Source organism: Varanus komodoensis, unplaced genomic scaffold (assembly GCF_004798865.1).
Source record: "Varanus komodoensis strain SLA01 unplaced genomic scaffold, ASM479886v1 scaffold354, whole genome shotgun sequence".
Classification (NCBI taxonomy): Eukaryota; Metazoa; Chordata; class Lepidosauria; order Squamata; family Varanidae; genus Varanus; species Varanus komodoensis.
The window spans coordinates 50,384-64,227 of NW_025335862.1; the positions used below are offsets into that span (position 1 = coordinate 50,384).

General features: G+C 42.3%; 3 protein-coding genes across 3 annotated transcripts; all 3 read right to left on the reverse strand.

Annotated features, from left to right (window-relative positions):
- Positions 1-2,762: 2,762 nt before the first annotated feature.
- LOC123028153 (olfactory receptor 10AG1-like) lies at positions 2,763-3,698 on the reverse strand. The gene has a single exon (XM_044439697.1). It carries the CDS (start codon positions 3,696-3,698, stop codon positions 2,763-2,765), a length of 936 nt encoding a protein of 311 aa, XP_044295632.1.
- Positions 3,699-6,738: 3,040 nt separating this feature from the next.
- Positions 6,739-7,683, reverse strand: LOC123028154 (olfactory receptor 10AG1-like). Its single transcript, XM_044439698.1, has one exon. It carries the CDS (start codon positions 7,666-7,668, stop codon positions 6,739-6,741), a length of 930 nt encoding a protein of 309 aa, XP_044295633.1. The 5' UTR covers positions 7,669-7,683.
- Positions 7,684-12,915: 5,232 nt separating this feature from the next.
- On the reverse strand, positions 12,916-13,836 carry LOC123028155 (olfactory receptor 5V1-like). Its single transcript, XM_044439700.1, has one exon. It carries the CDS (start codon positions 13,816-13,818, stop codon positions 12,916-12,918), a length of 903 nt encoding a protein of 300 aa, XP_044295635.1. The 5' UTR covers positions 13,819-13,836.
- Between the last annotated feature and the right edge of the window lie 8 nt (positions 13,837-13,844).

Genomic DNA, 13,844 nt, shown 5'->3' on the forward strand with positions numbered 1-13,844 from the left:
CAGGTTTTTTTTGCTCCAATATTTGATCAGTTGTAAAGTTTTAAATCAGAATTTCTCTCATCAACTCTCAGTGACTCACATATTACTGTTATTCCTAAAACTGATGAAGGTCACACACATTATGCCAATTATTAGCTTATTTCATTAAGAAATGCTGACCTTAAGATATCAACAGCAATCTTTGCAGATCAATAACAAGTTTTTACTATATTAATCCAACCAGAGCAAGTACAGTTTATCACAACAGACAGGAGGAGTTGATAATCTCAGATGAGTTGTTGGCTTGGTAGCACTCCATAAGGACAGAATGGATACAGTTGCTATTGCCTTGTTTTCTCCCTTCATTCAAAGGAAGCTTTTGACAAAATGTATTGGAAATTCATTTTAATGAAACTGAGAAACATTGACTTTCCTGTGAGATTTCTGAAATAGGTCAGAGCTGCATGTTCAACTCCAAGAGCAAGTGACAGGACCAATAGCTTGTTATGTTATGTTATGTTATGTTATGTTATGTTATGTTATTGGGAGGGTGCATTTAATCTGGGGCAAGATATGCATCAGGGACGTCCACTCTCCTCACTGGTATTTGTCCTATGTTTGGAACTTTGACATGCAATATTTTTTATTTATTATTTATTTACATAAAGCATTTTTATCCCATGCTTTACAAGTGTTTCAGGTGGCGATACAAAACAAAGAAGCATCATACAATAAAATACAAATCTGATAAAACCCAATATTAAAATCTCAATCAAATCTTAAAATACCTGGAAAATAAAAAAGGTTTTGGCCTGGCACCAAAATGAACAAAGCCTTGGCATCAGGTGCATCTCTCTGAGGAGCATGTTCCAAAGCTGGGGTGCCACTGCCTCCTTCAAAGAGGGCCCCCAAAGAAGCAACTCTGACCCAGATCTTAGGGGGAAGGAATGTATGTAAGGAAGGAGACATAGGCAGGGATAAAGGGAGGGCTGACACATCCCGACAGGCACATGAGCTAGTTAGCAAACACCTGCTCATTAATTGGAGGTGCTGTTCTGAAGAGCCCTTTATCCATCTTCTCTGCTGAGCCAGATGGGATGGAGGCTTTGTCCACAGAACAGAAGACACCCTCAGCTTGTTGCAAACCATCCCAAGACGCCAGTAGAAGGACAGTCTATAAAAGCTTTAAACAAACAAACAAACAAACAAACAAACAAACAGAAGTATGTGTTCTTCCTTTGACCCATCTACACTGAGTGAGCCAAAGTAGCAGGCAGTGCCTGAGATGGAAGTTACATATTCAGTACAGAAGGCACAGACACAGCTATGCTAGAGCAGAGGAAGCCACAGGGGCATGATTTAGGGCCCTGGATCTCAGGCTCAGTGAGCTCAGATGTGGGGCCTGGTATTCTGAGCCCCTGCCCAGCCCTGCTCACAGCTGGCATGGAAAGAACTGCACTGTCTGCCTCTGTGAGGCTCGAAATTAAGCCAATGGTTAAGAATGACCATCTAGATGACATGTAGGGTGCAAGGGTGGGGCAGCAGGAATCGCTGCATCTGCAGCTTTGCTATGCATGCAGGTTAGACACTTTTGTGCATCAAGCATGGAAGCCATTGGATTGCACTGTGATCTTCTTCCACTGCAAGATGGGACTAAGCTTCAGTTGCTAAAAACAAACTGAGCATTACAATACTGTAACAGGATGCATATTTTCAAGTTACAAACATTTTTTTTCTAATTTCATGATCGCCTCCATTCGCATGATATCCTAGACGTGCCTTCCAAAGCCTGGTGTCATCTGGATATTTCCAGACCCTTGGTCATGTTGACTGGGGTTGACAGGTATTGACGTTCAAGCTAACTGGTTGAGGAAGGTTGTCACAGACTTTCTGGTACAATTCTGATGGTGTTGTGACAAATTCATCATTGCATAAAACAAAAGAAGACACTGGCAATCCAAAAAGTTACTTCAGGTGTGTCTAGGAATTCATGCTAAGTTACTCCGTGAGATGCAAAATTTTGGCTACCTTCAGAAATGACTGTTGCCCAGTGCTCAATCAAGATAACATTGGACCCAAATTTCTGTGCTGTATATGAACCCAAGGAAGCAAAGGTTTTATGGAAAATGGTGTATTCATTCTTGCTGGGATGACACGGTGATAATACACAGAGGGATAAACTGCAAGGACACATACTTCAGAAGGAAATGCACATGGGAACATACTTCTGCCATAGGAACCACTGGAAATTATGGCACAGTTCTTTTTGTGTGCAATGGATTTCTGGGCATTTGTGGCTTAAAATACAGGCACAAACATCTCCAGTTAGGATGAAACAGCAGTTAATATTTGGTGCCATCCCAGTATCAGCTTCAGACTGATAATTGTATACCACACTTATTTATTTATTTACTTATGCCATTCCATTTCTGTGCCCCTCTCCCATAGCACCATGCCAACACATGTATGTTGCTGCCACATTTGTATGTAATATTACCTTGTATGGAAAGGTGATTAGCTGTCGGATCGTACATTAATTGTGGTTATCTGCATTTTACACCCTTGGTGCAAGAGTGGAATACAAGGACTTCTAATACATAAATATTAAATAAATGAGGTTCTATAACTCCTTGATTAAAACCCAGATATTTGCAATGAGAATGCACAGGACACTAGCACATCCCTTCTCATTATTTGAAACATTTGAGGGGGCTTAGAACTTGGTATTTTATTGAGACATCTTTGGTGCAGGAAATCAGATTATCTTTTCATCCCTCAACTTCTTATTTTGCATTAGAAATTCTAAACAGCTTTTGCAATGATGCCTTCACTTCTCTGTTTCTCAGGGTATAGATAATAGGGTTAAACAGAGGAACTAAAATGATATAGAACACGGAAAGGAGCTTATTAATGCTCACTGACTCCTTTGACCGTGGAGTCAGGTAGACAATGCTTGCTGAGCCATAGAAGAGCAATACAACAATGAGATGGGAAGAGCAAGTGACAAAAGCTTTTTTCTGACTCTCAGCTGATGACATCTTCAGAACAGCAGAGATTATTCTTAGATAAGATGCAAGGATAAGGAAAAATGGGATGATTAGGACAAATATGGCCACTGCAAAAACAATTAGTCTATTCATATTGGTGTCAGCACAGGCCAAATCTAGCAAAGAGGGGATATCACAGAATAAGTTGTTAATTTCATGGGAGCCACAAAAGGGCAAGACAACCACTAGATAGATCTGCCCTCCATGGATGGGCACATTGACTGACACAGAGAGAGTGATAAGTGCAGAGCAGAACTGCTTGTTCATGATGAGTACGTAATGCAGAGGGTTGCAGATGGCGACATAGCGGTCATAAGCCATGGCAGCCAAGAGCAAGCACTCTGTACCTCCCAGTAAGAGCAGGAAGTAAATCTGGGCCAAGCAGCCACTGAAGGAAATGCTCCTTTTGCCCACCACGAAACTTCCCAGCAGTTTTGGGACTGTGACTGACGTATAGCAGATCTCCACAAAGGACAGGCTCCTCAAGAAGGTATACATGGGAATCTGAAGGGCAGAGTCAGTCAGGGTAATGTAAACAATGAGTCCGTTCCCTGTGATGATGCCAGCATAGATGAGGAGGAACACCACGAACAGCAACTCTTGCAGATCTTGGAGCTCTGAGAAGCCCAGCAGAATGAAGTCAGAAAACCCAGTGTGATTTTCCTTTGCCATGCTTGTTGGCATCTGCTCTAAAGTGGGAAAGTAATAGAGAAGACACATTGGTCAGCCCTAATGACATTGTGAGAGGATTCCTGCTAAGGGAAGTCTCCTTCTTCAAAGCTGCTGGCATGTCCAGAATACACTGCTACATATATTCCCATGGAGCCCCACATACCTCACTCCTGCCTGTCCTCCAAGAAGAGATGAAGAGACTCTTCTATGCATCACAACACAATGAAATCCTAGGTTAGTCAGGAACTGCAAGAGGTCCTCTTCTGTAGCTACTCCCTAGTTATGGAACTGTCTCTTATGCAAAGTCCATCCTACTGGTCTCTCTTTAGCATCCACCACAAAGCTAAGCAAACAGGTTTTTCAAGCAGGATTTCCATCATGTGCTAAGCGCAATTGTTTAATTGCTGCTTACTGTGTGTGTGTTTGTGTGCATGTGTATGCACACATGCACACGTGTGCACATGCACACATGTCAGAAGTTATTAGCTATGGACAATGGTTTAATAAGTTTACATTGCCAATGCATACTCCCCATGGTTACTCTTACATTGGCTGGAAATGCAGCAGGACTGCTGTCCTGGTCATCCAGTAAAGATGCTGTGCACCAGATACAGGCTTGGGGTACCTCTCTTAATGGGGAAGAAACATCCCCATTTTCCTTAGCTCCTATTCTACATAATGGAAATATCTGCCTTTAAATGTAAAGTCCTTAAAATTTAGCTGTGTTCCCATCAAGCGTAGAATTCTGCCTGCTGGGATTGTGCTTCATCTTTAATTTAGCCTCTGCCATTGCTGGTCATTGACCATGCTGGCTGGGGCCCCTGGGTGCAAAGTCCCCAGATATTGCAAGAAAAGAATATTGATATACTGGATCATGAGGCCATTTACCAATGCACAGCAGTGAACTTATAAAAAAGATCCATCCATCCATCCACCCATCCACCCATCTATAATTTTATAACAGTACCTTCTAGCCCAAATAGGGCCAAGTAAATTAAGGTGACATATAGCTTAAAACTTATGCTACAATAAAATAGTATAATAATAGACAAATATGGGAACTTAAAGCAGGAAATACTGTACATCAAGATTGCTCTTTTAAAAACAATAGTTTTTATTAATGTGAGGTAGGAGGCAGATGAAAGTTTTATCAAACTCAAATATTTTTGTTAACGCTTGCATGTAGAGGATATGGTTTTGTTTTTAAAAATTGCTATGTGAAAAAACTATTAAACATTTAAACTGAAAAATCTAATTTCAGAATTAATTTTTATTTTCCCAGTTATAACACAGTGTACCACAAAGCACAACAAAGTGGAAGGGAGGGGAGGGTAGCGGAGAGGTCAACAATTTTGTTTACAAATCCAAACAACATAAAGCTGCAGGTACATAACAAAGATAATTTCAGTCCTACCTGTGTTCTGAATACAGAAACAACTTTAAGCCTTTCATCCTGATTTCCCAGAGAAGAAGAAAAACAAATCTCCTTTCTGCTTTCTCTTGTTCTCAAGTAGCTCTAAAATTCTGTTTTCCTACCAGCTATTAAAAAGATGCCGTTGCATTGAACAGGTGGTTTTCTCTCTCAAGGGACAATATTAAAGGAAAGTTTTTGCTTTCAAGGAATGCTTTAATACACTATATGTAATGATCTGCTTGTACAGAAATATATTTAGAATGCTGTGGTGTATGAGAGCTACCCAGGGACATTGTCTCAGCTGGAATGAATCTGAATCTTAACTTTGGCAATAGGAAGTGGATCTCCAGATAACTAGACCTGAATTTTACTTTGAAGATTGTGATTTAAGGTCTAGAAAGTAGGGTTGTCGTTATCCCCTTTGGCAGCTGCACATCAAACCTGCCACTCTCCCTGGCTTCCATAAAGAAATGTTCCAGTGGGGTGCCCCCAGCATTACAGGAATAATGAATGGGTCTGGGGTGTCCTGTTTAGTCAAAGGGCTCCCACCCTCCAGGAGAGTGTCTCCAATGCATTGCTTCCTGGGGACCCATATGTGTATGTGGGAGAACACCCTTTAGCATACTAGGTACCTGCAGGCGGCTTCTCCAGGGGCAGATGAGTGTCATCACTGGGTGAAGAGGTAAGAGGGTATGGAGGAGGACAGGAAGTAGAAGAGACCTGGTCCACCAGGGTATGAGCTTTCCCGGCAGCACTTCCTGTCAGAAGCTTGGTTTCTCCCTTCACCCTTTCAAAACAGCAGACCACTCTTTGGAAAAGCTCTTTATTCTCCATTGTGCATCCAGCAAAGCATAATCAGCATGTAAAGAGTCAGTCTCTGAGCTTGCACTGAACAGTTTGTTGAACCCACACTAGAAACTACCTCTCAGAAGCTTGCTCCTGTGCACCCCTAGGCCTCTGGTAGGGCCCTCTGGAGATGGGACTGCCTCCTAGCTGTGCACTGCCCCTCTAGTGCTAGTCCTTCTCTCCCAACACCACATCATGGGTTTGGGGATCATACCAGGCTTATCTGGCTCCTAGGGTTCCTGTCCCTCATCATCTCTCAGTCTTTGCAGACTGTGACTATTCTGAGGGTCCACCTGAAGAGCTAGAGAGTGTGGCCTTGAAAGAATCACTCCTACCTCTTCCATTTCAAGATCTGGAGACCCCATTTTCCAGGGATTGTCCTCCTCCTACTGAGAAGAGTCCAAGTCACCCTTGCTTTGAAACATGCACCAAGAACCACTGTTTCTTTCATCCCCAGCACTCCCCTCCCCATCTGCAGCACTGCACCTTGATGGAACAGACTGCCCTTTAAAGCCCCAACCACAGCTTGGGGGCCATGGGTTACCAGCACAGGGACTTGTTATCTCCAAGACACCTTCCAGCTTTATGATGTGTGTGTTTGTGTCTGTGTGTGTGAGAAAGAGAGAGAGAGAGGCACAGGCACAGAATACCTTAGTCAAGAGGAACAGTTATGGGGTGCATATTCCCAATGATCTTTTATCATTTCTTTCAAATTACCCTAATTTTGGGATCGTCTGTGTGAAAACATGTTATATTTTCAAGTAACAATATTTTCCAGTTTCAACTGTTTTTAGTAAACAATTTCCCTAAGGATACCTTCACTTCTCTATTTCTCCAGGTGTATATGATGGGATTAAACATCGGAACCAAAACTGTGTAAAACAAGGAAATCAACTTGTTAAAGTCCTGTGACTTCTTGGATCCAAGATTCAAGTAGACCATCATTGCTGAGCCATAGAAGAGTGATACCACAATGAGATGTGAAGAACAAGTGGAAAATACTTTCTTCTGACCACCTATCAAAGGTATCCTCAGAATAGCAGAAATTATTTTCACATAGGAAGCCAGGATGAGGAAAAAAGGGATGATTATGAAAACTGTGGAGGCCACAAAGACAGCAACATGATTGATGTATGTATCAGCACAGGCCAACTCTAATAAGGGAGAAATATCACAGAATAAGTTGTTAATTTCATGAGAGCCACAAAAGGGCAAGGTAAACACCAGATATGTTTGCCCTGCATGGGCAGACAGGTTGAAAATCAGAGATCCAGTGACAATTCCTGAGCAGAACCGTTTGTTCATTATGAGTCTGTAATGCAGAGGGTTACATATGGCCGTGTAGCGGTCGTAAGCCATGGCAGTCAGAAGCAAGCATTCAGTGCCCCCTAGTACAAGCGGGAAGTAGATCTGGGCAGCACAGTCAAGAAAAGAAATGCTTCTTTTCTCCACCACTAAATTCTCCAGCATCTTTGGGAGAGTAACGGAGGTGTAGCAAATCTCCACAAAGGACAGGTTCCTTAGAAAGAAATACATTGGAGTGTGCAGAGCAGGGTCAGTTAGCGTAATGTAAATGATTAGTCCATTTCCTAAGATGATGTCTGCATAGATGAATAGGAATATGGCAAAAAGCAACACTTGCAGATTTGGGGCATCTGAATATCCAAGGAGAATGAATTCGGAGAATGCGGTATGATTTTCTCTTACCATTTCTGTTTCTGTTAGTTGTATCTCATCTAGTAGGTAATCATGACAGAGAAGACACATTAGCCAGCCCAGAAAGAACTGGTATTCCACTTTCCTTAAAGTGGAAACCTTCACTTTTTCAAAAGAGATGCAACCTCTTTTAGATTCATCCAGTCCAGGCCACGTTTGGAAGGCTGGATGACCCATACCCTTCCATAAGTGCTTTCCTGTCAATTTTTTCCATGCACAGAAATGCACAATGCCCAGTGCCTATCTCTGCATGGAAAGTGATTGGCAGGCCAAGCTGAGTGGCTCCTTCTCACTCTATGCATTTCCTAATGCAAGCAAGAGCAGGGCAGAGAGGATCACAGCTGGGGCTTCTAGACCTGATCCTGTAACAACTGGCTGAACTGAGCAGTTCCTTTCCACCCTGCTTACATTCTGATTGTGGCAAGAGTGGGACAAGAAGGAGCACAGCCAGTGAGTGCAGAAACCATTCCTATAAGCCCAGACCAAGGATGGTGGCATCTCTTTGTGATTTCTGATAAGGGGCTTCCTCTCTGCATGTCCAGTCGTGGACTTGGGGAGGGACAGGGGCATGGGGAGGGCAAACCCAGGGCCCGTGGAAGGCTTCCAGCTCTCTGTGGGTGAGACTAGAAAGCCTACCCATCAGTTGAGCCCCATGGAATGGAGCTTACCCTGCCCTGATCCAGATTCAGCCACTATTCTGTTACTTCATCCTACAGATACTATCCATATCCATGCCATAAAATCTACTGGAAGGACACTGCTCTGTATCCTGATGTGAGTAGATGCTAGGTTAATCAGGAGCTCTGAGTGTTCAGCCCAACCTGTGACCCTCCCTCCCATCCAAGTTCCATCTGCTTCCCTGCTGGCCCTTTGGTTAATGTTGGAAATGCTGTTTCAATAACATTCTTGTGCTTGTTCTTGTTTTGGCTTCTGTTAGTTAAAAAGTTCATTGTTCAAATATGTTCTGAATTATAACCTTGCCTTGTAAGCCACCCCAAGACTTGTTGCAAAGGGGGCGGCATAAAAATGCTTTAAATAAATAAATAAATAAAATTATGTTAGCCACCCTGAGTGCAACTTTCACGTGTGGAAAAGTGGGGTATGTAAAACACACATAAATCTATGTGTGGTGATATGATTTCTTCTAATAGATCTCAGAATATATGAATAAAGATTTAAAATTTGGATATTCTGGCCTTGATTTTTATGCATCTATTTTTTAATTTCAATTCTAAGTAGGCATTGGAAATCATCTGGAACCAAGTGTATATGAATGCAAGGGTCTGGAATATACTTTAGAACCTCTCTATGGATCTACACTTATATTTAGAGTATATTCAGATAGATGAGATTTCAGTTAGTTAAGAGTTATGACTAAGTACTACTAATTTAAGTACTTTGACTTCAGTGATTCCTTGATTTCTAAATACAACCAAACACTTTTCTACAGGAGGCCTCTTCCCACATGTTTTAACATTTTGGTACCTTTTAGAGTAAAGAAAGTCAGCTATTAAAATTCAAATTGCAACAAACCAAGGAAAAAGCCATGTGAAAAGCTACAAATTTACTAAACTGCAGAGAAGCAGAGAAGTCACTCATCTTTTGCAATGGTAAAATGCCTACTCTAAAAACACAGGGCATGGCATACAGGATACTGACATTATCGTCCCAGACAAGCTAAAGAGTAACTATTTTAAATCAGATGTGTTTAAATGGAAGCGATTTAAGCTGGTGTTTAAACAGCTGAACTCAGGTTTACTAATCTTAGATTCAAGATTATGCTGGTTGTATGGATACACATCCATGCAAACATGCATAAGAACATAAGAAAAGCCATGCTGCATCTGACCAAAGGTCCATCCAGTCTGGCCCTCTGTACACACGGTGGCTAACCTGATGCCCACAGGATCCAGCAAGCAGCCTGGGTGCAAGACCTTCTCCGGCCCAGCTCCTCAACAGCAGGTGTAAGCAGGCATGCCACCTCTGGTAACGGAGCAAGTACATAGCCCACATGGCTAGCAGCCCCTGATAGCCTCTTCCCTCCCCTCACTCATGCATACATGTACATGCTTGCAGTCATTCCAGAGTCATAAGAAATTGGAGTAAATATTCCTAATACTTATTATGAAATAGCTCACATCTTAGCTGAATCTAGGATTGGACAGAATGGCTCTCCTCACAGAAAAAGCCTTTGCATAATTTTGGAAATCCTCCCATCTTCCTCTGCACTGCAACTTAGCCCATTCAGCAGGGTCCTCTGACCCTCCACTTAGCCATTTAAGGAGGTTCAGGAAGTTGCTTTGGGCAAGGAGCAGTGGGGAAGTCAGCCATACGCCCATCACCCCAGCCTCAATTATCACAGCATATACAAAACAGTGTGAGTAAAATATTTCTATAACTGTTTCCTCTCCTCTTGTGTTGATTTAATATTTATCTTTAATCAAATGTATGAAATCCAAGCCACAGAAGACTTCAGACAAAAAGTACAGCTAAATATTGTCATTCTACCTGCAATATGAGAAGCATTTCAGCCTTTCTGGTTCAATACACATGCAGTTCTTTGCATCCTCTTGTTCTCAAAGGTAGAAGAGATCCATTAAAAGATACCTTGTAAACATACTTTTAACAGCATTTAAAGTATGCACTTCCCAGAGCTGGTAGTTAATTATCCCCCAAGAAATTATGTTTAAGAGTAACTAGGTAAATATAAATGGTATATTTGTATAGAAATGTTTAGAATACTGGGGAAGATGTTCCCTAAAGAATTGTCTCAGTTGTGATGCAACTTCATTAGAATATTTCTCCTAATTAAACTTTGGCAATAGAAACATAGAGAAACAGAGAAACAGAATCTGTCAGAGAGGGGCCTCCGGGGCCACCTAGTCTGACCCCTGGCTCCAGCCAGCCCAACTCATGACATGCCTACCATGTGCATGTCCAGTCTATCCTTGAACACCCTCACCAATGGGGCTCCAACTACCTCCCGTGAAAGCCCATCCCATGCCCTAGGGATCCTAACCATCAGGAAGTACTTCCTGGCATCCACCCTAAATTTTGGTTCCCTGAGTTTGCTCCATTGGAATGCATCCTGCCCTCCACTGAAGGGGGAAAACGGTTACGGCCCACCTCTGTGTGGCACCCCCTCATGTACCTGTATGCCACTAATAGGTCCTATCTGAGTCTCCTCCTCTCAAGGCTGAAAAGACCCAGCTCCCTCAGCTTCTCTTGATCTGGCATACCTGCAAACCAGCCACCATCCTTCTGGTCCAGATCAAGAGAAGCTGAGGCAGCTGGGTCTTTTCAGTCTTGAGAGGAGGAGACTGCAAACCAGCCCACAAACCAGCCACCATCCTTGTGGCCCTTTGCTGCACTGATTCCAACCTTGTTATATCCCTCTTATAATGAGGGGCCCAGGATTGAACACAATACTCCAGCTGCAGTCACATCTCAAAAACCTATGTCTGCAATTTGACAAGGATGTAAGTGTGATATGGATTAGGGAGGGGTGCACATGTTCCATAGGGTTTCAATTACTTTTCAAAGTCATGCCAAAATTTATGGAAAGAACTGCATTTCTTTTTAATCAAACACACACTCAGTCTGACACCAGGTCTTGTTGTCTCCTAAAGACATATATACATTTGTTCTATAGGTTTGCTTATCCAGTCCAAAGTTACGTGTTCAAAGCAGTGCATGAACAGTACAAAGGTAAAAGGGATCAAAAAAGAAGTTAAGATAATTAGTATAAGAAATACCATAAATACAACATAAAATGAAGGGAGATGTGGCCCCTCAGAAGCAAGACTAATATTTGTATTTTTCTCGAGCCATCAAACAAAAAGAAGAATCTTTCAACAGATTCTACAAATGATTTTAAACCACAACATTTTAGAAAGGGTTTCAAAGCCTTCTTGAATCAGTAGAAAATGTAGATATCAGTCTGGTATTTTAGTAAATGTGCATGTTCTAAAAATGTATTCTTGTACTAGTAAACACAAACAATAAACTTAAGTATTGTCAGAGAAGGAAAATCTGTTTTGGAAAATAAACTTTGCAATAGTAGCTTAACTAACAGAACATTTTTTTTTTCAATTTGTAGTTGCTTCATTGAGAACCCCAACCCAAACATTCACTAGTTTAATCTCTCAAATAAGAAGCCACTCAGCTCACTTGTTATTCAAGATGCTGTTGTTTATATAGGACAGGGGATATTTGGCAAGTGAAATATATCCGTGCTGACTGGGATCCCATCACCACCTGCCACTCAGACAACCTTGAAAACCTATCCACAAGCTGGATGTTTGGGAAACATGTTTTGGCAATGCATGTGTGTCTGTTTGGAGGACTGAAGTATCAAGTCACACTCAGTAATGGTCATCCTATTTCCAGTTGTCTTCAGGAAACACTGTATCTACTCCTAATAAGTGTGCATTGCTTTGAGAACCAGAGAGCAAGGACTCTCTGCAAGGCTCAGTTTTCAACATACAATTTGTTTGTTTTAGGATTCTGTCCATCGCTCAGTGATCTGCTGCTCAAGAGCATCCAAAAAACTGCACACTTCATTATTTCCCATCTTCTACCAATGTCAGTTCCATCAACAGTCATTGTGCTTCACGCCAATTCATATCAAATGTCCAATTTCTCAAGATCTGACCCCAAACCAGCTGCCTCTCAGCAAATTTTGTGATGTTCACACAAGCATAAATATATACCAGGTTTAAACTGAGGTGGTGTACATTTTCCCTCTTTACAGTGTTTCTCTATCCACACAACCAGAAGAACAGTTTTTGGACAACAGCACTGCCATATTTTCTCATGCCACCACTACTCGAGATCACCAGATAAAACTACAGGATAATTTAAACAAGTATCTTATATATTCCCTTTATTTAACTTCTCAAGGGTCTTCCTAGGAGCCATACGTTACTTTTACTGGAAAGGAACATCCTCTCAACATGGTTTATTTCAAGGGCATGTCAATCCAATGGTCCCCATACAGTTGCTAGAGGGCCATAAGATATTTCAGATTCCCAGAACCATACTGGTACTGCCTTCCCTCACCTGAGAGCTGGCATGGAAAATGATGCTCTGTCTCTGTCTGGAAGGTCATCAGAGAGGAAGTCTTCTTCCTTCCTCGTCTAGCCATCTGGCAGGGTAGGAGGATGCAAAAATCCCCTCTATGACCTTCCTTCTTCACACAGCTGGGGGTCTTTGAGCATCCCTATTGGATCGTGCCCTTAATCAGCAATTGAAATGAAACCATTTTGAGGTCACCCTTCTCTTCAGAGCTTCATTGATCTCTTTGCTTCTCAAACTGTAGATGATAGGATTCAGGGTTGGGGTGATGATGGAGTAAAGCAGAGCTAGAAACTTGTCGTTTTCAAGGGTATAGCTAGAGCTGGGTCTCAGGTACATGGCACTGGCAGATCCATAGAACATAGTGATGACAATGAGGTGTGAGGAGCAGGTGGAGAAGGCTTTCTGCCTGCCCTTGGCAGATGCCATTTTCAGGATGGTGGTGATGATGTGGATATAGGAGCCAAGTATCAAGAGAGATGGGATCAGAGTGATTAACATCCCGGCTGTAAAGACAGCAATTTCATTTATGAATGTATCTCCACAGGCAAGTCTCAGAAGAGGAGGGATGTCACAAAAGAAAAAGTTGATCTGGTTGTCCTCACAGAAGGGCAGAACAAATATCAGAGTTGTCTGCCCTAGGGAGAGCACCATGCCACTGGCCCATGACCCAGCCACCAGCCAAGCACACAGCTTCTTGCTCATGATGGAAGCATAGCGCAGGGGGTTGCAGATGGCCGTGAAGCGGTCATACGCCATGGCCAAAAGAAGGAAGCACTCCGTGGTCCCAAGGAAGAGGAGGAAGTACAGCTGAGCAGCACAGCCAGTGAAGGAGATGGTTGTATCCTTGGAGAGGAAGTTCACCAACATCTTGGGGACTGTGACAGATGTATAGCAGATATCCACCAAAGAGAGACTGGCAATAAAATAACACATTGGACTATGAAGAGCAGGATCAAGCCTGACAACAATACTAATCATTGCATTTCCCACCAGTGACATGACATATGCTGTCAGAAATAGTGAAAAAAGCAAGGCACGCATCTCCAGATTGCCAGAAAATCCCATGATAATAAATCCAGTACTTTTGTTCT